This window comes from Scyliorhinus torazame, chromosome 22 (genome assembly GCF_047496885.1).
Source record: "Scyliorhinus torazame isolate Kashiwa2021f chromosome 22, sScyTor2.1, whole genome shotgun sequence".
In the NCBI taxonomy this organism is placed as follows: Eukaryota; Metazoa; Chordata; class Chondrichthyes; order Carcharhiniformes; family Scyliorhinidae; genus Scyliorhinus; species Scyliorhinus torazame.
Window position 1 is genome coordinate 83,718,286 of NC_092728.1, and position 23,959 is coordinate 83,742,244.

The following is a 23,959-nucleotide window of genomic DNA, read 5'->3' on the forward strand; positions in this document are numbered from 1 at the left end:
TAGAAACCATGAACTCAGGCAAGAATGGAGCTGTAAGCTTTCAACATCATATTGTGAGAAAGATTCAAGTGTTTCATTTGAAATTTCAGCGGTGTACAGAATATAAAAACTGCAACTCTTGACATAAAAATATCCAAACTACACACACCTTTGTCCACAACTGGACAGTTTGGCATGCCAGAGCAGCTGATGATATTTTACTATTTCACATTCAGGCATAGAAGATTAGGAACATTCATATGGGAAATGCTTTAAAAGATTTACCATCACCTGGGTTACATTAAAAAGGCTAAAGGAGTCCAAAAGTAAATTCTAGATGCATTTTTATTTTTTTAAAGTCAGTATTCGTTTTTTCAGACCCTAACATACAGCCCTGAAGGCTATCCATCTGCTGCATTAAAAAGTCAAGCCGACATGCTCCGATGACATTGACTGGGGGATCCCCATGGAATGCATCCACTACCCAGCACGAACAACATTGCAGTTGGTACGTTTCCAGACCAATCAGAAGCGGTCTCTTAAACTCAGTCTCCACAGAGATTTTAATAAGTCTTCGCAAAATCTCTGTAGGGATTATACTTTTCTAGGTATTTTTTGAAAAACAGATACCAATTAGTCTCGAAATGAACCAACGATGCCACCAACGATGCCAGCTCGTGGACATGGTCTACTGGAATCCCCTTGATGGATGTCAGAGCAGGCCAGTTTGCCTTTTTAAATGCAGCCAAAAAAGATCTGCAGGCTTGCAAGATCTTTTAAAAAATAGAATGAATTACTTTTCCCAATCTTACTTCCAAGGCATCTCAGCACAATAAGTGAGATTCTAATTTCATTGTATTACAGTCACTGTTTGGAATACATAGGTGGACCATTAATAGTAAAATGGAACCAATCTTCTAATGAATCCATCTATTTCCTAGATAGCTTCATTAAGAGCCTATTATTTTATTGCTCCCAATATCCTAACTTCAAGATCATCTTCCTATTTTGCAATGGTCATCAATGGATCGATATTACGGAGTACTAAATAGTACCCACATTGCCAAAAAGTACTGTAGTACCAGTCTAGTATAGAGTTACAGAATTAATAGTACAAATGGAGGCCATTGTGTCTGCTGCACTTGCAAGGCTGTCGATAACCTAATTTCCCAGTTCTTTTCTTTATATTTTATATCCTTCCTTTTCAACTGTTTATCCAATTTCCTTGTAAATGTATAATCTCTGCCTCAGCAGCAACCTGTGGTCAGCGATTTGATGCTTGAACAGCTTCGAAAAAAGATATTTAATTTCCCCCTTCATTGTCTGGTGATAATCTCAGATAATGAACCCTGCTACCAACCAGTGAAAACAATCTTTTGTTATTTACCCTCCTGGAACCTTTCAGAATTTGAAAGTCTTAGACCCCCACGTCATAGGATACTACGTTACAAGGAGCAGTTGGGTTTAATTCCCTTTTTGGTGGTTCCGTTCTCACTGGGAGTTGAATGGGTAAAAGGAAGAAATGTCAGGATTCCATCTCTGATTGCTATTCAGTGATCCCCGTTGTAAAGTTCATGTAAAACAGGCTGTGAACAGGTGTAGGCTTAGTGTTCTTGTTCATGACACGTGTTAAGCTGTCACAACTCTACTCTCACTGAAGTGCTGACTACCGAACTTCCTTTCTCGGACGCCTACTTGCTGACATTGTATACGATTCCTTCCCCTCCCTGACCAAAGTTTCAAACACACTATTCGCAACTGTAGCATTCTATTTGACCTGAAGTTAAGCTTCTGGCCCCTTAACTCCATCATCACAAAGAGCATCTTGTTCTACCTTCATAACATTACCCATCTAAGCCCCTGCCTTCGCCCATCTGCAGCTGAAATCCTCATTCATGGTACTGTTACATTCGCTACTCCAATCTCCTCTGGTTGGCTTCTAATCACCTGTCATCATAAATGCGAGCTTATCAAGCTCTGCTTGCTACATAAATATATAAACCTATACCGCTCACCTATCGCACCAGTATTTGCTGATCTACATTGGCTCCTGGTCCTCAAACCTCAAATTTAACATGCCAATTGTTCTGTTCAACTCCTCCATGGCTTTCATTGCAATCTCCTCTGGCCCCATAATCCTCCAATTTTATACATGCATTATTTCCCACTCCCTTTGCCCCATCATTGGTGACTGTCCCTTTGGCTGTCTGGACACAAAGTGTTGGAATTTGTTCTCCAAACATCTTCACCTCTTTCTATTGTTTTAAAGATCCTCCTTCGAGCCTTCCTCTCTGACCAAGCTTTTAGTCACCCGTTCTAGTATTTTCTTCTTTGTTTCAGTGGCAGTTATTTTGTCATGTGGCATACCATGAGGAATCTTACGACATTAACAACATTATAAAAATGAAAGTTGTTGTTGCTGTAGTTGGACTAGCTTGCTCACATTCAACAACAAAAACTTGCATCTATATAATGAATTTAATGTACTAAAATATTCTAAAGTGCTTTAGAAGAGCATTAGAAAGTTTAAATTTGACACCAAGCCCAATAAGGGGCTAATAGGGCAAGGCTGTTCATAAGTGTGATCAAAGAATAAGGTTTTAAGGATTATACTAATGGAGAAAAGAGGTAGAGAGGCAGATAAGTTGAGGGTGGAACACCATAGCTTTGGTTCTCGGCAGGTGGACTGATTAAAATCGGAGATGCTCAAGAGGCCAAGACTGGAGGAGCGCGCATACCTTGGAGGATTGTAGGGCTGGAAAACATGACAGAGATAGGGAGGGGTGAGGTCATTAAGGCATTTAAAAACAAGGATGAGTTTTAAAATCAAGACTTGGCTTATCATGGAGGTCAGCATGTACAGGGGTTAGGATGGGCGAATGGGTTTGGGAGTTGGAAGGCTGGATAAGTGTGCCATGGAGTAGTATAGACTAGAAGGAACAAAGCCATGGATAAGTTTCAACACTAAATGAGATGAGGCAGAAAAAGAGTTGGGTGATGTTATGGAGGTGGAAATTGTGATGGCACAATAGGTGGTCAGAAGCTCATCTCAGGGTCAGATATGGGACACAAGTTGCAAACTGTTTGGTTCAGCCTTAAAACAGTTGCCATGAAGAGGGTGGCCAGGGAACAGAGATTGTGACAGAGAATGAAGATAGTCACTGGCTTCACAGTCTTCCCAACATTTATTTGGGGAAATTTCGGTTAATCAGTCCTGGATGTCAGACAAGCAGTCTGCTATATTAGAGACAGTGGTGAAGTTTAGAGAGGTGGTGAGCTAGAGCTGGGTGTCATCGGCATACACATCTGAAAACTGATGCTGTATTCTCAGATGAGGGGAGGTGGATAGCATGTAGATAAGAAACCGAGGTTAGACATCAAAGGGGATTTCTTTTGGAAAATCTTGAGATCTCTTTCATGTATGTAAAATTATAAAGAATCAGTAAATTCTCAATCAGTAGCATAAATAATTAGTTTGTCCCTTAAAAAATTAGCTCTCTCAGAAATGTGTTTGTGTGTTGCTCCTATGAAGCTTCTTTTTAATAAAACAAAATGTTTTAAAATTGTATCCAAGAATGGGACTTCCTTTGAACTAAATCTACAGCAATGGTTCTGACATTTTTGTTCATGGTAGATTTGCAAATTGATCTTCTGCCTTTTTAATATGGAAAAAAAAGGCACAAGTGACACAAACCACAAAGTTCACTCATCCAATGCATTTTTCTTTTTTGGGTCATCAGTGACAAGACTCATCCTCGGGCTGCCTGTTACTGGTTGACACAAATGTTCATCTTCAGACTTTTGCAATCTGAATAACCTGCTTCTGAATTTAGCAAACCATGTGGCAATGCTTTTCCATTAAGTTGGTCCCAACTTGAAAATTGATGTTGGGAGCACAGAAAACAGAGGGAAAAAAACAAAGTTATTAAGTGAGAAAACAGGAGAAATTACTAAAATAGAATAAAATTAAAATAGACCAAATCTTAAGTAAGGATATAGTAAGGAGGGAAAGATAACGGAGCAGAGGTAATATGATTTTTTTCACTTTTATGTAAAATTGCATCAACACTATCAGGTGCGAGTTTTTGCTTTGTAGCTTGGAGTTATTAAGATGAAAGTGTATAAATATGGACAGCTTGGTGAACAAAATTATCTGATCCTCTGCAGTCTAAATATTAAAAATGGGAAAACCAGTTTAAGTATCATGCAATTGGAAAAAGTGTGTTGGCAAGAGCCATTAGTCACTTTACATCAATCCACATATATCACAACATTGCGCGTGACTCAATTTAGTTACTTTAAAATTCTTTGGCTTCTCATTTTTACCTGCAGCCTTTTGTGAACCTTTTCTCCTTTTTAGAGCCTTCTGCAGAATCTCCTTCATGGTGACATTCATACTATCAACTTGAATAAGAGAAAATCCACTCTGTGGTGCATTACTGCAAAGAGAGACGAAAAAAACACCAATTATAAGTCAGTGCAAGAACTTTAGGAACTGAGTGGTTGCTAATTTCTAGATTGTATTGATTACACTGCGGCATCTTCATTTGGACTAAAATAGCTCATTAGAACAAATCACATTGCCAGTTTTAATACAGAACACATTTACTAATGCAGATATTAGAATCAGAAATAATTGGATAGCCGCACATGGTTCAATCACACCAGATAATGTTTAGGCTGAGACAGGTAATTCAGACTCAAAAACACCAGGATTTGGACCAAATGAAAAATTGTGTTATAAAGTAACAAATTCAGTTTGAAAAAGCCGATAATGACAGTTTCTTACATAATTTGAAGTTATGGCGTTAGAAAAGACAACGGGCGTTATTTTCTCCGATATAGAGTCGTAGAGGTTTACAGCATGAAAACAGGCCCTTCGGCCCAACTTGTCAATGCCGCCACTAAGCATAGAGTAGGGCAGGAAAAGTGGCATTGAGGCCGTTGACAGCAATGGCAGCTCATTTAGTGTGGGACCTAGAAGAAAAAGACAGGCAGGGGTTCCACAATGTATCCCTGGTAGGTGGCCTATGATTTTGTCTGTCCTGCCTTCAACTCAGCATTTAATCCAGGCACCATTTTTAAAGATCGCCCCAGCACACAGCGAGCTGATCAGGAAACATTCTTTATCTAGATGCACCCCCTGCATGACTCTCTCCCCGAGCGCTGTGCTCATCTCCGAGCTCCCCTCGGCGTACTGTTTGCCAGGTGTGCGCCGTTCTGAAATCATGTCGCCATGGAGGTATTTTTGGCATTAGGTAAGATTCCAGCATATAGGTCTGATAATGATATGCAAATATATTAAAACACGGTTCCCAAAGTCGAATGGTGGGCCACCACACGGTGTGTGTGTGTGTGTGTGTGTGTGTTTGTGTTTGGGGGGGGGTCCTTCCTACATTTACATCAGCGTGAAACGCAACTTTGGCCGTTTCATTATATTTTCTGCTCTCATTGCCAAATTCGCCCTCTGAACGGGAGCCGAAGATCCTACCAAAGAAAAAAATATCCTGTGAGTTTACCAGAAAGAGAAAGGCACAATGGTCACTCAATTGCCCCTTGTGGAATTGTAGATAAGCAAACTGATACTGGTACAAAAACAAAATATTGTAGATACTGGAAATCTGAAATTAAAACAAAATGCTGAAAATGCTCAGCAGGTCAGGCAGCATTTGCAGGGAGAAAAAGACTTTAACATTTCAGGTTAATAACCCTTCATCAGAACTGAGGAAAAGTAGAAATGTTATAGGTTGAGCAAGAGAAGGTGGGTGTGGAAAGAAAGAACCAAAGGGGACGTCTGTGGTGGGACAGCGGCAGAAAAGATTAAGTGACAAAAGTGCTCTGATCTTCTCGTCAATAGTGATGCGAGGCAGACGGCCATCGACCATGAAGATTTAAGCACTTTTAGTCAGGATTTCTGATCCTGGCTGCAGCAGCAATGGATAAGCACAGCCTTTCAAAGGGAACACCATAAAGCGCAAGAAATGCTGGACGAAAAGAGGTGAGGTCTTTACACCATTAGCTGAAGTATTCAGGTAAGTTTGTAAAAGTCTCAAGTCTTTCACTGGGTTCGATTGGAAGAATGAGTAGATGTGTGAGCAACAGACATATGGGAGGGCAAGTGATTGGAGGGGTGGGAAACAAGCAGTCAGTTCAGGAGTGTAGGTCTAGTCAGGACAGGATTGGGGGCACAGAGAGGGGATAATCGGGATAAATCAGAATGAGGGAACGATAACTGGGACTGAGGGGTGGGGGGGAATAATCAGTTGGGAGAGGGCAGAGCAGGTCAGGAAGATTGATGGGGTGGTGGTGGTGGTGGTGCCGGGGAAAAGGGGTGGTCGGATGTGGTGCTTAGTTCAGTTACACTGGCTCATCACCGAGTTACGCCAGAGATTAAACTGTGTAACATTTCCAGGGTAAGTATCCAGCCAAGTCCCGCAAATCCAGCCCAAGTCTTCAACACTGAAACCAGTGTACGAGATTTTCACGTAGTGTCCAGGACAGCATAAATCAATCCACTGGAAGTCTAAATTTCCCAAGCAATTACAGTAGATGTCTGTGAGCCAGGACTTCCACGGGATCCTGATGCGCAACACATATTTTGCCACTCTACATCATGGAAGATTCGGTCCAAGATTTCATGGTACAAAACTCAAAGGGAGTGATAATGGGTAAAGTAATGAAAGATGTGCCTAGATTAGATGCGAATGGCTGGATAGCAGCTGTCCGAATGCAAATATGTAAGAATTAAGAAAGAAATTAGAAAAAGGGCAAGCCAGGGAAAAAAAATGAAATGGAGGCAGAAGTTATGATCGAAAATTGTTGAAATTATTGCTGCATCCAGGTTGCAGAATACCTAGCTGAATGATGAGATGCTCTTCAAGTTTGCGTTGAGCTTCACTGGAATACTGTAGCAGGCCAATGATGGAGGAAGGTGGAGAATTGAAATGACAAATAGCAGGAAGCTCAGGGTCACGCTTGCAGTGTGAACAAAGTGGTCACCCAATTTATGTAGAGACCACATTTTCAGCAGCAAATACATTATATTAAATTGAGTGTAGTATATCATTGTTTCACTTGGAAGGAGAGTGTTCAGTCTTAGATGGCGAGATGGGTACGATGACAGGTGTTCCACCTCCTGTGCTTAAATGAAAGGTGGGAAAACGAGGTAATGGGGGTAACTGGGCAGTGGACCACAGTGCCGTGGTGAGAATGCTGAAAGTGGAGTATTTGGAAGGTGCATTTGCTGCTGGCATCATGCTGATGGTGGCAGAAATGGCACAAGATAGTCTGGTGAATAAGGAGGCTGGTGAAGTGAAAGGTGAGGACAAGGGAAACCCTGTCACGGTCTGGGAAGGAGAGGAAAAGATGAGAGAAGTGTGTGAAACAGATTGGACACAATCATGTCAACCATGCTGAAGGAATCCTCAGTGGAGGAAAAAGGAAAACATATGGAAAGCACGAGTATGGAAGGTTGCATCATCTGAACAGGTGCAACAGAGACAGAGAAACTGAGTGAACGTAATGGAGTCCTTACAGGACACAGATGTGAGGAAGCGTAGCCAAAGGAGCTGTGCAAGGGAATATTAGTGGATAGTCTATCCCAGAAATGAGATAGAGAAGTCAAGGAAGGAAAGGGCAGGTTCAGAGATGGGCCAGGTGAAGATGAGAGAAGTATGGAAATTGGAAAGAAAATCAATGATATTTTCTAGTTCAGGGTACCAGCAGGAAGCAACGCTGATAGAGTCAACGATGTACCGAGAATCAAGTGAGGGAGGGACCCAGAGTGAAAAATTAAAGTCACCATGGTCCCAGAGGACCATCGGTTGCTCTCCCCTTTGAGAGATATCTGACTAGTAGTAATTTAACCCGAGGGTCACCACATCTCAAGCGAGGGATAAGGTTGAGAAGGCAGCGCCTTCATGGTAACCTCGGCCAGTACGGAAATTGAACTCACGTTGTTGGCATTGCTCTGCATCATGAACCTGCCATCCAGTGTCACGACACCCTGGCCTAGTGCACAGTCAATTCCAGCCCCACTCGACCCGGAGTCGGAATACAGGCAAAATTAGATTTTATTTAAAATACCCAAGGTCCTTGGTTTTGCCCAATAAACTAGTCATCAAGTTTGCAACTTCAAAACACAAGTAACCTTTTATTATGTACAGTATTATAATTAAACAGATAGAAAATGTGACTGACTAACAACTCCCCCTTTCTAACTCACCACACTCTCACCCCACACATGCACACACAAACAACAGAGGGGAATGGGTGGTGGAAAGGAAAATAAAATATTAATAAAATAAAAGGATAAAGATCTTTGATACACTGGGTTGACTTCCAGTCGATGTCTTTCTAAAGTTCAGGCTTCGTTTTAGTACTTCTTTCTAGACCCGAGATTATTTTCTCTGGCAAGGTTGTCTACTTTCTCTGCAGACTCAGCATCATTTCAAATTCACAGCAAAGGATGTGCCAGGCACTTGCTGCCTTCAGAACAATAAAGCAGTTATTTCATTTCAGCAAGTCAGAGGGGGGAAGGGGGAGGGGGGGGGGGGGAAAGAGAGACTGTTCCTTTCAGTCTCAAGTTCTTAACACGTTGCCCAATTTTCTTAGAAAGCATCACACAGGAACCAATCGCTGACCAGTGTCAGGCAGAACACGGTCCTTGGCCAACCCATCGATTGCCAGTAAACCAATTAATCCCATTTCCTCCAAAACTGGTTCCGAAGATCCATCCGGTACAAAGGAGACTGGCTTCTCCTCTCCCATGCACAAAACCTGAACACAATGACCTGACAAGCAGACAGTTTCAATTTTGAGTCTTCTGTTTAAAGGCACATCCTGATTATGGGTCCACAGACCAAAGCAATAAAAAAATAAGTAAAGATATGAGAATAAAGGAAATAAACAGGAAGGACCCTTACACCAGCCTACTGAGCTAACCGATCTCCCCGTCCCAGAGTAGAACTGGAATAAGGAATGTCCCGCATATCCAACAAAAAGGCAGGCATTATGAGATTACATAAAACACATGAGAGTACCGATAGAAATACCTTTAATTTGGGGGAAGTGAGTGGAGTTGAAGGAGAAATTGTTCAATGTGAGAACAAGTTTAGTCAGGAGGAGGAGAAGCATGGTAGCGGATGGGGACTGGTGGGGCCTCCATTTGAGGAAATAATAGAAAGTTCTCTGACCGCCCTAGTGGGGATGGAGGTGTAGAGAGATTGGATGTCCATGGTGAAGAGAAGCTTAAATTCAGGAAATTGAAAATTACGGCTTTGGAAGAATCTGAGGCATAGCTGGGAAGAGACTGGACAGTAAAGAAAAAATTGTGTTGAGATTGAAAGAAATAGGTTCAGTGGGGCATGAACTGGCTCAAACAATGAGTCGACCAGGGCAGTCCTGTTTATGGAATTTGGGAAGGACATTGTGTTGTGGGACCAACCGACACCATGAGGTTGAAGGTTGCGGAGTGAAAATCTCCAGATAAGAGGTCAGTGACAATTCTGGGTACAATTGTTTGATGCTCAGCAGTGGGGGCATGGTCAGAGGAGGTAGGAGGAAGTGCCGGACATATAGTAATACTAAAATTGCCAGATATATAGAGACGGATTTGAATTTTAGATCTATCTGGAATAGCATCTAAACAGACAAGTATGACACACATTACGAGTCAAATATTGCATCACATTATTTGCACAACACTGAGACAAATTGGCAAGTCACGACTGAATGATTAGATTGCAATATTCCATTTTAAATTGGTGTCAAAAAAGCTGCTCTGGACTTTAGCTAGCTGTTTCAGCAATCATTTATTGTCATGATTCGTGCAACTGTCAGCTACATTTTTACTGCTAATTCTACTCCTCCCCTCCACCCAAGAATTTAAACAGAATGAAGTGAACAAGACAGCGAATGTCAGATCAGTTGTTCTTGAAACCTACTTAAAATTGCAACATTTTTTGCTTTATATATGAATATATCGGCAACTCATTTGAACATATAAATCCACATTCTCAGAAATGCAGCAACACAACTATAATCCTTAATTACTGATAAGTTGCAAGGAAGAATTTTTAAATTCTAAGCAGTCTGATTTGTGGATTCATACTGAATCACAGAATTTATACAGCAGAGGAGGCCATTCAGCCCATCATGTCTGTATCGGCCCTCCAAATGAGCAATTCCTCTTGGGGCCATTCTGCCATCTTCACTCAGTAACCCTGCACATTCTTCCTTTTCAAATAACAGAGTTCCTTTTTGAATGCTTTGATGGAACCTGCCTCTACTACACTTTCAGCTAGTAATTCCAGACTTCAAACACTCACTGCTCATGTCACTTTTGCCTCTTTTGCCAATTACGTTAAAACTGTGCCCTTTTAGTCTTGATCCTTTCATGAATGGGATCAGATTTGTGCTATCTAATCTATCTCGATCCCTCATGATTTTGAATACCTCTATCAAATCCCTGCTCAACCTCCATTTTTCCCAGGAATACAGTTCTAACCTCTCCAATTGATCTTCATTGCTGAAATTCCGCATCCCTAGAACTATACTCGCATATGCTTTCTGAACTTTCTCCAGTGCCTTCACATCTTTCTTAAAATGTGATGCCCAGAAATGGACACACTACTCCAGCTGAGGCAGAACTAGTGACTCATACATGCCCAACATAATCCCCTTGCTCTTGTACGCTATGACCCTTTTAATAAAGCCTAGGATACTGTATGCTTTATTAACTGCTCTCATCTGTCCTACCACTGTCAATGACTTATGCACATATACAGCCCGTTCCCTCTGCTCCAGCATCCCTTTTAGGATTTTTATATTGTCTTTCCATATTCTTCCTACCAAATAAATTACTTTTCATTTATCCACATTGAACTTTATCTGACACCAGTCGACCCATTCTATCAACATGTCTATGTTCTTTTGAAGTTCATCACTATCCTCCTCACAGTTCACAAAGCTACCAAGTTTTTTTTTATTACGGGGCAATTTAGCATGACCCATCCACCTACCCTGCACACCTTTGGGTTGTGGGGGTGAGACCCATGTAGACATGGGGAGAATATGCAAACTCCCACACGGACAGTGACCCGGGGCCTGGATCGAACCCAGGTGCTCAGCGCCGTGAGCAATGCTTCCAAGTTTAGTAGCCACAAACATTGAAATTGTGCCCTGTACACCCACTGTCTAGGTCATTAATATACATAATGAAAAGATGAATCCCAACACTAACTCCGAGGAACTCCACTACAAACCTTCCTCCAACCCAAAAAACATCCAATACCCACTATTCTGTTTCCTGTCACTCAGCTAATTGCTACCATTGTCCTTTTTATTCCACAAGTTATAATTTGCTCACAAATTGGTTGTGTGGCGCTGCATCAAATGGCTTTTGGAAGTCCATGCACATCTCAACAGCAATGCCTTCATCAACCCTCTTTGCAGCCTCTTCAAAAAAACACTCCAGCAAGTTGGTTAAACGGGCATTTGAAATGTCAATTGAAAGCATTTTATTCTGTGTTGGGGTGTGGTGGAGGTGGGAAGAACTACTTATTCAAGATAACGTTGGGAAACGTTGTCTATAGGATTACACAAACAATTTACAATTTTACCATCCATTATGTCTTTAATGTTTTTGTTACGATTTTACAATCTAGAAAGACGGAAACACTTACCATGGATGCAAGAAAAGATTAAACTTGCAAGCTAAATATCAGTCTTGGTTCAGTGACAACACTCCTACTCAACGTTGGGTTATGGATTCAAACACTATTCCAGGATTTGAGCACATAATCTAGGCTACAATTCAGTATGGATCTGAGGCAGTGCTGCATTTTTGGAGATGTCATCTGGACAAGATGTGAAACTGAGGCACCATCTCCCTCTTCAGGTGAATTTAAAACAAATCCCATGGCACTCCTCAAAAAGGAGCAGAATGTGTGAAGTATACTCAAGTTAGCACTCCTTCTGCAGTCTGTTAATAATGTGCCTTACTTTCAAAGTTGTGAGCATACATCCCTTCCCATCACTGCCAAAAACTATTTCTTCCAAGTTACTTACAAAATAGCCATAGAAGCATGTTTCAGTATAAATCCTTCTTTTGGGGTTGGGGAGGGAAAAGCCTGCAATTGTAGAATTTTAATATGTAATGGGGCAGATTTTGCAGTAAGCACCAAAGGGCACTTGCTACTGACTATTAAGCAGGTTTAACTAAGAGATCTAGCAATCTCTCTGGTACGAATTCTACCTCTATTGCTGTAGCAGTCTTGTTGTCAAGGCTGCGCAAGGAGTCAATCACATTAAAGGATTTTCCCAAACAGGAAATGAAAAGCACCAAAACAAAATCACTTCTTAAAATATTTTACATGGAACAATTTAAAGATTGCAAAATACCTAGATCGCGACATACAAGTCGACCCGGCATATTTTCTTTGGCCTAAAATCATGTTTTTGCCTATACTCGCTGTATAAGTCGACTCTCTTTTCAGCCACGACATGCTATGCACACATTTGTAGTCGGCCTCAATTTTTCACTGGGTGCAAGGGATCAAGCAGGTGATACAGGTTGTGTTACAAAGATGCATGGGTGTTTAAGACGTGTGCACACAGGCCGGAACACATGTGGTGAATGACAAAGAAGTAAACACCCACATTCATCATGGTGGTTTACTTTTATACTCAGTGTATAGAATGACCACCATTTTTCGGGGTTTTCGAGGTTTCAATGGTCAACTTATACCTCTACAATTACTGTACACATGGAGTGAAGGTAGAGGCTAAAAAGCTGGTTTAAAATATTTAAAACTTTTAAAAATCTACTGATTAATTCATCTAACAGCACTGTGATTATAACATTTTTTTTTTTTTAGGTCATTTCATTTGTTCAAAGTTTGTTAATCATATTTGATTTGTTATGCTCTAGGTGTAGCATAAGCGGCTTCCTTGTGGTGCACTTGACAAAGGAAGGTTCAGACGTGGAGATAACTTCAACACGTTTATTAAACTATTTACACTTCTATTACTCGGGTTCAACACTACTGCTAATCCTACTATAGCTACCCAGACTGACTAACCAGTTGCTGCAATCCACGTGGTGGGAGTGATATTGAATCAACCCTGTGTCTGTACTCACAGACTGTCTCCACTGGAAAGAGGCAGATCATGTGTGTGGTGTCCTTTATATATGGGTTGGTGTAATGCCCTCCTGTGGTCGTGTCACCTGTGTGTGCATCGTGAATGTCCATTGGTCGTGTCCTATCTAACTGATCTATTGGTTGAGTGTGTGTGTGTGTGTGTGTGTGAGAGATGTCTCTGGTGCTCCACCTAGTGTCTAGCTAGCCTACATGTATTTACATTAACCCCCCCCCCCCCCGTGTACCCACAGTGATGCACATCACCACATCCCCCCTTTTTTATATGTTACATATTTTCTGCACACTGAGAAAATTGAACAAAAAACAGGTAGATAAGTTAAGGTATATATGGGAACAGTGATTAAACAATAAATCCAAATCATTTGTGTGAGTCCAAAAACCATCAATCATCATGGTCAAATGTCCCTCTTGGTTATGAACGCCATCAACGTCCCTGTGCCACAGGAACCAAGAAGTGGTCAAATCACTTCACTGTCTAATTTGGAGTCCCTTTCTTTTTCGATGTTTGTGATGGTGATGTCGGATGGCATCTTGCAGCTGATCAGGTGTTGACGTTGAAGAGGTACCATCAACAGTATCATTCGAGGTCATGAATGTGCCATATGTTGAAGCTGGATAAGACTATACATACTGGTTCTGGCCACATGCTGTGCAGGAAGGGTGATCCTGCTGAGAACCGTTGAAGCTTGTCGAATTGGAAACAGAATTGCTGCTCGCATAAATACCTGGTGATGGTGTGAAACTAGAACCTTGCATCTGATAGGAATATGCTGTCTGACCAGGCTGGGGTGCAGCAAATCCTGGGCTGTAACTAAGGCATCCAGTCTGTAGTGCAGATTGCGCTTGCGGTAGTCCTCCTTCGGTCTTGATTCCATTAGAGGGCAATCCGTAGTGCTGGCCTGTTTGAGAATATTCTGCATAGATTGTTGGCTGCTGCATGCCTGAATACTGGGTTTGTCCAGCATGAGCTGTCATTGGCTGCACTGCTGGTGTGGAAAGAATGTGTGGATATAGCGGTGGTGAATATTGGTGTATTCCTCTTGGATTGTAGCCGCTGCTTGTTATTACTGACCCAGTGTAATTGTTAAGTGATCCATCTCCTGTCGTTGTGGCATCTGCTGTCACCCTGAGCGTGCCATCAATGCGGAGTAAAATAAGGGCCCATGGTATTCGAGGCAAGGTACGAACATGGATTGACGATTGGCTGTCAGGTAGAAGGCAGAGAGTTGGGATAAAAGGTTCTTTTTCGGAATGGCAACCGGTGACGAGTGGTGTCCCGCAGGGTTCAGTGTTGGGGCCACAGCTGTTCTCTTTATATATTAACGATCTAGATGACGGGACTGGGGGCATTCTGGCTAAGTTTGCCGATGATACAAAGATAGGTGGAGGGGCAGGTAGTATGGAGGTGGTGTGGAGGCTGCAGAAAGATTTAGACAGTTTAGGAGAGTGGTCCAAGAAATGGCTGATGAAATTCAACGTGGGCAAGTGCGAGGTCTTGCACTTTTGGAAAAAAGAATAGAGGCATGGACTATTTTCTAAACGGTGACAAAATTCATAACGCTGAAGTGCAAAGGGACTTGGGAGTCCTAGTCCAGGATTCTCTAAAGGTAAACTTGCAGGTTGAGTCCGTAATTAAGAAAGCAAATGCAATGTTGTCATTTATCTCAAGAGGCTTGGAATATAAAAGCAGGGATGTACTTCTGAAGCTTTATAAAGCATTAATTAGGCCCCATTTAGAATACGGTGAGCAATTTTGGGCCCCACACCTCAGGAAGGACATACTGGCACTAGAGCGGGTCCAGCGGAGATTCACACAGATGATCCCAGGAATGGTCGGCCTAACATACGATGAACGTCTGAGGATCCTGGGATTATATTCATTGGAGTTTAGGAGGTTGAGGGGAGATCTAATAGAAACTTACAAGATAATGAATGGCTTAGATAGGGTGGACGTAGGGAAGTTGTTTCCATTAGCAGGGGAGACTAGGACCCGGGGGCACAGCCTTAGAATGAAAGGGAGTCACTTTAGAACAGAGATGAGGAGAAATTTCTTCAGCCAGAGAGTGGTGGGTCTGTGGAATTCATTGCCACAGGAGGGTGGTGGAGGCGGGGACGTTGAGTGTCTTTAAGACAGAAGTTGATAAATTCTTGATTTCTCGAGGAATTAAGGGCTATGGAGAGAGAGCGGGTAAATGGAGTTGAAATCAGCCATGATTGAATGGTGGAGTGGACTCGATGGGCCGAATGGCCTTACTTCCGCTCCTATGTCTTATGGTCTTATCACTGAGGTTGTGGCACTCCCTGTCTGGAGTAAAGTCTGGCTTACGTGAATCAGAGTCGGCGTTTGATTGCTCTCCATCTGGAATCTGGTCTGTTTTAACTGAGTCAGTGTTGGTTTGTTGATGCTCCCCGTCCGGAGTCTTAGCAGATTCACTGGAGTCAGCTGAGATTTCTTGAAGCTGCACGTCTAGAGTCGGAACATTCAGGAATGCATTGACTTGTGGAGAGGTTTGAGCGAATGAGGGTGAAAGTATCATGGTGTCATCGGAGTCACCAGTGGTCTCACAGTGTTCGTCGAGTGCCTCTGTACACACTAGCTGAGGTCTGTCACTTTGCACATCTTGCGTGGGAAGTGGGATGCTATCGTCACTCTTCTCACATACCGTGGGTAGAGCCTCAGTAGCTGCTTGTTGTTCACTTGGGTTGGGTAAATTGTCAGAGTCTTCATCTTGTGGCTCAGACAATGTGGGTGGACCGTCATAGTCGCTGTGTTGTTCATTTGGGCTTGGACTGTCATAGTCGCTTTGTTAGCATGATAGACCGTCATGGTCGTCCTGCTGTGCGCTGGAGCGTGGTAGATTGTCACAGTCTTCTTGCTGTTTACTTGAGCATGGCAGACTTGCATCGTCTGCTGCTAGTTGGTCAGAGGAGGTTGCTAGACCATCATGGTCTTGTTCCTGCGAGGACTGCGCTTTGGAGTCTTGCGTTTCTGCAATTGTGGAGTCTGTCCACGAGCTCGCTGTGGAGGCTTGTGACACTGGAGTCAACAAAGAACAACAAAGAACAAAGAAATGTACAGCACAGGAACAGGCCCTTCGGCACTCCAAGCCCGTGCCGACCATGCTGCCCGACTAAACTACAATCTTCTACACTTCCTGGGTCCGTATCCCTCTATTCCCATCCTATTCATGTATTTGTCAAGATGCCCCTTAAATGTCACGATCGTCCCTGCTTCCACCACCTCCTCCGGTAGCAAGTTCCAGGCACCCACTACCCTCTGCGTAAAAAACTTGCCTCGTACATCTACTCTAAACCTTGCCCCTCTCACCTTAAACCTATGCCCCCTAGTAATTGACCCCTCTACCCTGGGGAAAAGCCTCTGACTATCCACTCTGTCTATGCCCCTCATAATTTTGTAGACCTCGATCAGGTCTCCCCTCAACCTCCTTCGTTCCAGTGAGAACAAACCGAGTTTATTCAACCGCTCCTCATAGCTAATGCCCTCCATACCAGGCAACATTCTGGTAAATCTCTTCTGCACCCTCTCTAAAGCCTCCACAGCCTTCTGGTAGTGTGGCGACCAGAATTGAACACTATACTCCAAGTGTGGCCTAACTAAGATTCTATACAGCTGCAACATGACTTGCCAATTCTTATACTCAATGCCCCGGCCAATGAAGGCAAGCATGCCGTATGCCTTCTTGACTACCTTCTCCACCTGTGTTGCCCCTTTCAATGACCTGTGGACCTGTACTCCTAGATCTCTTTGACTTTCAATACTCTTGAGGGTCACATCTTGTTCATGCAAGGACTGCGCTCTGGAGTCTTGCGTTTCTGCTTTCGTAGAGTCGGGAACCCTGAGGGGTGCGTGGACCATGCTCTGTGTGGCAGCAGGCCGCTCTGTGGGCTTGTACCGCTCTCTGTCTCTTGGTTTCAGGCTGCAGCATCATCCTGCACTCACGAGTTGGGATGTCATATCTGCTGGGCTGAAGATCCTCAAATCCGAAGAATTCGTCGTCGGGGTCGTCAATGTGCAACACATCTAGTTGCGGTTCGAATTTGGTACTGGGGCAGCCTCTCAAGGTGAAAGCTTTGTCTGAGTCGTAGTCTTCTAGGACCATATCATCACTGTTTGCGTCGGAGCTGGCATTGGGCTCGCGAGGTCCAGAGAAAATGTAAAGGTCGGTATCGTGGTGGAGAACGGTGTCCTCGGCCCCGATCCCGACCGTCTGCGCCCCCTTCTCGAACTCCCAATTCCCACCTGCCCCAAAGAACTGAGGCGATGCCTCGGATTCTTTGCCTACTATGCCCAGTGGGTGCCCCCCACTGTCGGAATCATCGGTTTGGGCATAGGTAACTGCTTGTTGCAGGGTTCTTCGGAGGTTTATTTCATTTCCTGGTTCAATTTGAGGCATTGTGCTGTCATTCCAGGTGAAAGAAGGTTGTTTTACGGCTTTAAAATATTTTACTTTGATTTGGGACTTTTCCCCTTTAAATGGGCGTGGTCCGGGGCCTCTGACGTCAGGATGCATGTGACATCATACGTAGGAAGCATTTATCGCTGTTCCTGTATTGGGGGCCGTTTTCGCGATTGCGCATGCGCTGCATCTCGTGCATGCGCAAACGGACCTTCCCGTTCTGTGCGCTTCTCGCGCAACTGCGCAAGTGCAGTCCCTTTAGAAAGATGGCTGCCGATCAAAATTGTTCTCTGCTCCGGGATCTCGGCCTCGTGGTGAGTACTGGCGCTTCTCTTACCTTTTCTTGCTGGTTGGAGTGTGTTTTCCTCACAGTATTTGCCGAATTTGTCCAGGACTGCCTGGAAGTCGCTCCTGTTTTGCCCTTTGGAGAACTTGAATTTTCTAAAGATTTCTTCTGCTCTGGCACCGGCGATGGTGATCAGAAGCTCTGTCGTTTCAGCATCGGCCACGTCTTGTAGGTCGGCTGCTACCAGGAAGATTTCAAACATTTGCCGGAATATCCGCCAGTTTTCGCGGAGATCGCCGTGGCACTGGAGCTGCTGCGGAACCCGGATCTCGAACTTCTTGCCTGGGTATTGTTGCTGGTTGTCACTGTACGCTGAGGTATGGCTATATGGATTGAAACAGTTCACTGCTGGTACCATGATTTGTTATGCTCTAGGTGTAGCATAAGCGGCTTCCTTGTGGTGCACTTGACAAAGGAAAGTTCAGACGTGGAGATAACTTCAACACGTTTATTAAACTATTTACACTTCTATTACTCAGGTTCGACACTACTGCTAATCCTACTATAGCTACCAAAACTGACTAACCCAGTTGCTGCAATCCACGTGGTGGGAGTGATATTGAATCAACCCTGTGTCTGTACTCACTGACCGTCTCCACTGGAAAGAGGCAGATCATGTGTGTGGTGTCCTTTATATATGGGTTGGTGTAATGCCCTCCTGTGGTCGTGTCACCTCCTTGTGTGTCGTGAATGTCTATTGGTCATGTCCTATCTAATTGATCTATTGGTTGAGCGTGTGTTTGTGATGTTTCTGGTGCTCCCTCTAGTGTCTAGCTAGCCTACATGTATTTACATTAACCCCCGTGTACCCACAGTGATGCACATCACCACAATATTGCCGTTAGAAACTAATTACACTTGACTGAACAAGGTGCAACTTTTTTTTTTAAAAAGGGGCTTTCAAATGTCAAAGTGGGGGCTAGAAAATTGAAATTCTTGCCAATTTTAGTGATGGCCAGCTCTGGGAGGAGCCATGGCACAGCCTGTGTCAGAACCAGAAGTGACAGGCTGCAATTTCAGCATGAATTTCGGGAAGAGTGACCGTTCTTCTTTGGGATGGAAAGTGAAGCAGCCTAATCTGAAACTAGCGTCCTAAATCTAAACAAAGGAAACTACGATGGTACGAAGGGCGAGTTTATAGAATCCCTACCGTGCAGGAGGAGGCCATTTGGCCCATTGTGTCTGCACCGACTCTCTGAAAGAACACCCTAAACAGGCTCCCACTCTATCCTGCAACCCCATAACCCCATTTAACCCACACATCATGGACACTAAGGGCAATTGAACATGGCTTATCCACCGTACCTGTACATGTGGGAGAAAGCCGGCCCACCAAGGTGGAATCCCATGCAGCCATGGGGAGAATGTGCAAACTCCACAGTCACCTAAAGCTGGAATTGATCCAGGGTCCCTGATACGGAGGCTGAGCAGTGCTAACCATTGTGCCATCGTGCTAAGTTGGCTGCAATAGAGAAGGTAATTTAATTGAAAGCCATGACTGTGGATAGGCAATGGGTAATATTTAAGGAATGAATGCATGCATTGCAACATTTCTACTTTCTTTTTTAGCACAAATAAACAATATGCAAAGTGGCCCAATCATGGCTAATAAAAGAAGTTAAGAGTAGTATTAATACCAACGAGGAATATAAAGTTGCCAAAAATAGTAGCAAGCCTGGGGATTGGCAGCAGTTTAGAGTTCAGCAAAGGAGGACCAAGAGATTGATTAGGAGGAGAAAAATAGAGCATGAGAGTGAACATGTAAGTAACATAAAAGCAGACTGTAAAAGCTTCTAAAATTCTGCAAAAAGAAAAATGTAGGTCCTTTACAGTCCGAAATGGGAGAATTGATAATGGGGAACAAAGAAATGACAGAGCTATTCAAACAATTTCTGTCTTCACAGAAGAAGACAAATAACTTCCCAGAAATGCTAGGAAACCAAGGGTCTCATGAGAAGGCAGAATGGAAGGAAATTAGTCAAAATAAATAGTGCTGGAGAAATTAATAGGACTGAAGGTAGATAAGTCCCCAGGGCCCAGATTACTGATGGAAGCAAGGGAGGAAACTGCTGGGACCTTGACAGGAATCTTTGTATCCTCAAAGAACAAATAAAAGTACAGCACAGGAACAGGCCCTTCGGCCCTCCAAGCCTGCGCCGACCATGCTGCCCGTCTTAACTAAAATCTTCTTCACTAGCTACAGGTGGGGTCCCAGAGGACTGGAGACTAGCTAATATTGTTCCTTTGTTTAAGAATAGTAGCAAGGTTAATCCAAGGAATTACAGACCGGTGAGCCTTACATCAGTGGTTGGGAAATTATTGGAAAGGATTCTTTGAGACAGGATTGACTCCCATTTAGAAGTGGTCGTATTAGTGAGAGGCACCATCAAGGTGGTTAGCACTGGTGCCTCACGGCATCAAGGACCCGGGTTTGATCCTGGCTCCGAGTCACTGTCCGTGTGGAGTTTACACATTCTCCACACATCTGCATGGGTCTTACCCCCACAACCAAAGATGTGCAGGGTTGGTGGATTGGCCACACTAGAACTGCCCCTTAATTGGAAAAAAAAAGAATTGGGTACTCTAAATTTATATTTTTAAAAGCAAGAGGCAGCATGGTTTTGTGAAGTGGAAGTAGTGTCTCACTAACCTGATCGTGTTTCGAGGAAGTGACGAAGATGATTGATGAAGGTAGGGCAGTGGATGTGGTCTACATGGACAGCAGCAAGGCCTTTGACAAGGCAGACTGGCACAGAGGTGAAGTTACAAGGGATCAGAGGTGAGTTGGCAAGATGGATACAGAACTGTCTCGGTCATAGACGTCAGAGGGTAGCAGTGGAATGGTGCTTTTCTGAATGGGGGGCTGTGACTAGTGGTGTTCCACAGGGATCAGTGCTGGGACCGTTGCTGTTTGTCGTATATATAAATGATTTGGAGGAAAATGTAACTGGTCTGATTAGTAAGTTTGTGGATAACACAAAAGTTGGCGGATTGCAGATAGCAATGAGGAGGACTGTCAGATATAGATTGGTTAGAGTCTTGGGTGGAGTGATGACAGATGGAGTCTAATCCGGACAAATGTGAGGCAAAACGTTTTGAAAGGTCTAATACAGGTGGGAAATATACAGTAAATGGCAGAACCCTTAAGAGCATTGACAGGCAGGGTCACTGAAAGTGGCAACGCAGCTGGAATTGAATTTGATTAATTGTCACGTGTACCGAGGTCCAGACAGATAGCTCCATACATGAAAAAACATAGGACATGCATAAATACACAATGTAAATACATAGGCACAGGCATCGGGTGAGCATACTGAGCATTCAGTAGAGAATATGTCTGAAGACGTGTGAAGAGATCAGTTCAATCCATAAGCGGGTCATTCAGGAGTCTGGTAACAGTGGGGAAGCTGCTTTTGAACCTTAGCGCGTGTTCTCAGACTTTTGTATCTCCTGCCCAATGGAAGAAGTTGGATGAGAGAGTAACCCGGGTGGGAGGGGTCTTTGATTATGCTACCCACTTTCCCAAGGCAGCGGGAGATGTAGTCAGAGTATATGGATGGGAGGCGGGTTCGCATGATGGACTGGGCTGTGTTCACGACTCTCTGTAGTTTCTTATAGTCTTGGGCCTAGCAGTTGCCATCCCAGGCTCTGATGCAGCCAGATAGGAAGCTTTCTATGGTGCATCTGTAAAAATTGGTAATGTGAATGTGCCAAATTTGCTTAGTTCCTTGAGGAAGTATAGGCGCTGTTGTGCTTTCTTGGCCGTAGCATCAACGTGTCCTTGATATGTATGTCCCTGTCAGGCAGGGAAGAGATGGTCGAGTGAGGGAACCATGGTTGACAAGAGAGGTTGAATGTCTTGTTAAGAGGAAAAAGGAGACTTATGTAAGGCTGAGGAAACAAGGTTCAGACAGGGCATTGGAGGGATACAAGATAGCCAGGAGGGAACTGAAGAAAGGGATTAGGAGAGCTAAGAGAGGGCATGAACAATCTTTGGCGGGTAGGATCAAGGAAAACCCCAAGGCCTTTTACACATATGTGAGAAATATGAGAATGACTAGAGCGAGGGTAGGTCCGATCAAGGACAGTAGCGGGAGATTGTGTATTGAGTCTGAAGAGATAGGAGAGGTCTTGAACGAGTACTTTTCTTCTGTATTTACAAATGAGAGGGGCGATATTGTTGGAGAGGACAGTGTGAAACAGATTGGTAAGCTCGAGGAAATACTTGTTAGGAAGGAAGATGTGTTGGGCATTTTGAAAAACTTGAGGATAGACAAGTCCCCCGGGCCTGACGGGATATATCCAAGGATTCTATGGGAAGCAAGAGATGAAATTGCAGAGCTGTTGGCAATGACCTTTTCGTCCTCACTGTCAACAGGGGTGGTACCAGGGGATTGGAGAGTGGCGAATGTCGTGCCCCTGTTCAAAAAAGGAACTAGGGATAACCCTGGGAATTATAGGCCAGTTAGTCTTACTTCGGTGGTAGGCAAAGTAATGGAAAGGGTACTGAAGGATAGGATTTCTGAGCATCTGGAAAGACACTGCTTGATTAGGGATAGTCAGCACGAATTTGTGAGGGGTAGGTCTTGCCTTACAAGTCTTATTGAATTCTTTGAGGAGGTGACCAAGCATGTGGATGAAGGTAAAGCAGTGGATGTAGTGTACATGGATTTTAGTAAGGCATTTGATAAAGTTCCCCATGGTAGGCTTATGCAGAAAGGAGGCATGGGATAGTGGGAAATTTGGCCAGTTGGATAACGAACTGGCTAACCGATAGAAGTCAGAGAGTAGTGGTGGTTGGCAAATATTCAGCCTGGATCCCAGTTACCAGTGGCGTACCGCAGGGGTCAGTTCTGGGTCCTCTGCTGTTTGTGATTTTCATTAATGACTTGGATGAGGGAGTTGAAGGGTGGGTCAGTAAATTTGCAGACGATACGAAGATTGGTGGAGTTGTGGATAGTAAGGAGGGCTGTTGTCGGCTGCAAAGAGACATAGATAGGATGCAGAGCTGGGCTGAGAAGTGGCAGATGGAGTTTAACCCTGAAAAGTGTGAGGTTGTCCATTTTGGAAGGACAAATATGAATGCGGAATACAGGGTTAACGGTAGAGTTCTTGGCAATGTGGAGGAGCAGAGAGATCTTGGGGTCTATGTTCATACATCTTTGAAAGTTGCCACTCAAGTGGATAGAGTTGTGAAGAAGGCCTATGGTGTGCTCGCATTCATTAACAGAGGGATTGAATTTAAGAGCCGTGAGGTGATGATGCAGCTGTACAAAACTTTGGTAAGGCCACATTTGGAGTACTGTGTACAGTTCTGGTCGCCTCATTTTAGGAAGGATGTGGAAGCTTTGGGAAAGGTGCAAAGAAGATTTACCAGGATGTTGCCTGGAATGGAGAGTAGGTCTTACGAGGAAAGGTTGAGGGTGCTAGGCCTTTTCTCATTAGAACGGAGAAGGATGAGGGGCGACTTGATAGAGGTTTATAAGATGATCAGGGGAATAGATAGAGTAGACAGTCAGAGACTTTTTCCCCGGGTGGAACAAACCATTACAAGGGGACATAAATTTAAGGTGAAAGGTGGAAGATATAGGAGGGATATCAGAGGTAGGTTCTTTACCCAGAGAGTAGTGGGGGCATGGAATGCACTGCCTGTGGAAGTAGTTGAGTCGGAAACATTAGGGACCTTCAAGCAGCTATTGGATAAGTACATGGATTACGGTAAAATGATATAGTGTAGATTTATTTGTTCTTAAGGGCAGCACGGTAGCATTGTGGATAGCACAATTGCTTCACAGCTCCAGGGTCCCAGGTTCGATTCCGGCTTGGGTCACTGTCTGTGCGGAGTCTGCACGTCCTCCCCGTGTCTGCGTGGGTTTCCTCCGGGTGCTCCGGTTTCCTCCCACAGTCCAAAGATGTGCGGGTTAGGTGAATTGGCCAATGATAAATTGCCCTTAATGTCCAAATTGCCCTTGGTGTTGGGTGGAGGTGTTGAGTTTGGGTAGGGTGCTCTTTCCAAGAGCCGGTGCAGACTCAAAGGGCCGAATGGCCTCCTT

General features: G+C 43.8%; 1 protein-coding gene across 7 annotated transcripts in view; it reads right to left on the reverse strand.

Moving 5' to 3' along the window:
* Positions 1 to 23,959, reverse strand: part of mapkap1 (MAPK associated protein 1) — a 426,562-nt gene that overhangs the window by 161,360 nt on the left and 241,243 nt on the right. For all 7 annotated transcript variants that reach the window (XM_072488485.1, XM_072488483.1, XM_072488481.1 and 4 more), the window contains one exon: positions 4,306 to 4,418. In XM_072488485.1, the coding sequence (XP_072344586.1) occupies positions 4,306 to 4,418 (113 nt within the window). The remainder of the gene's footprint in view (positions 1 to 4,305; positions 4,419 to 23,959) is intronic.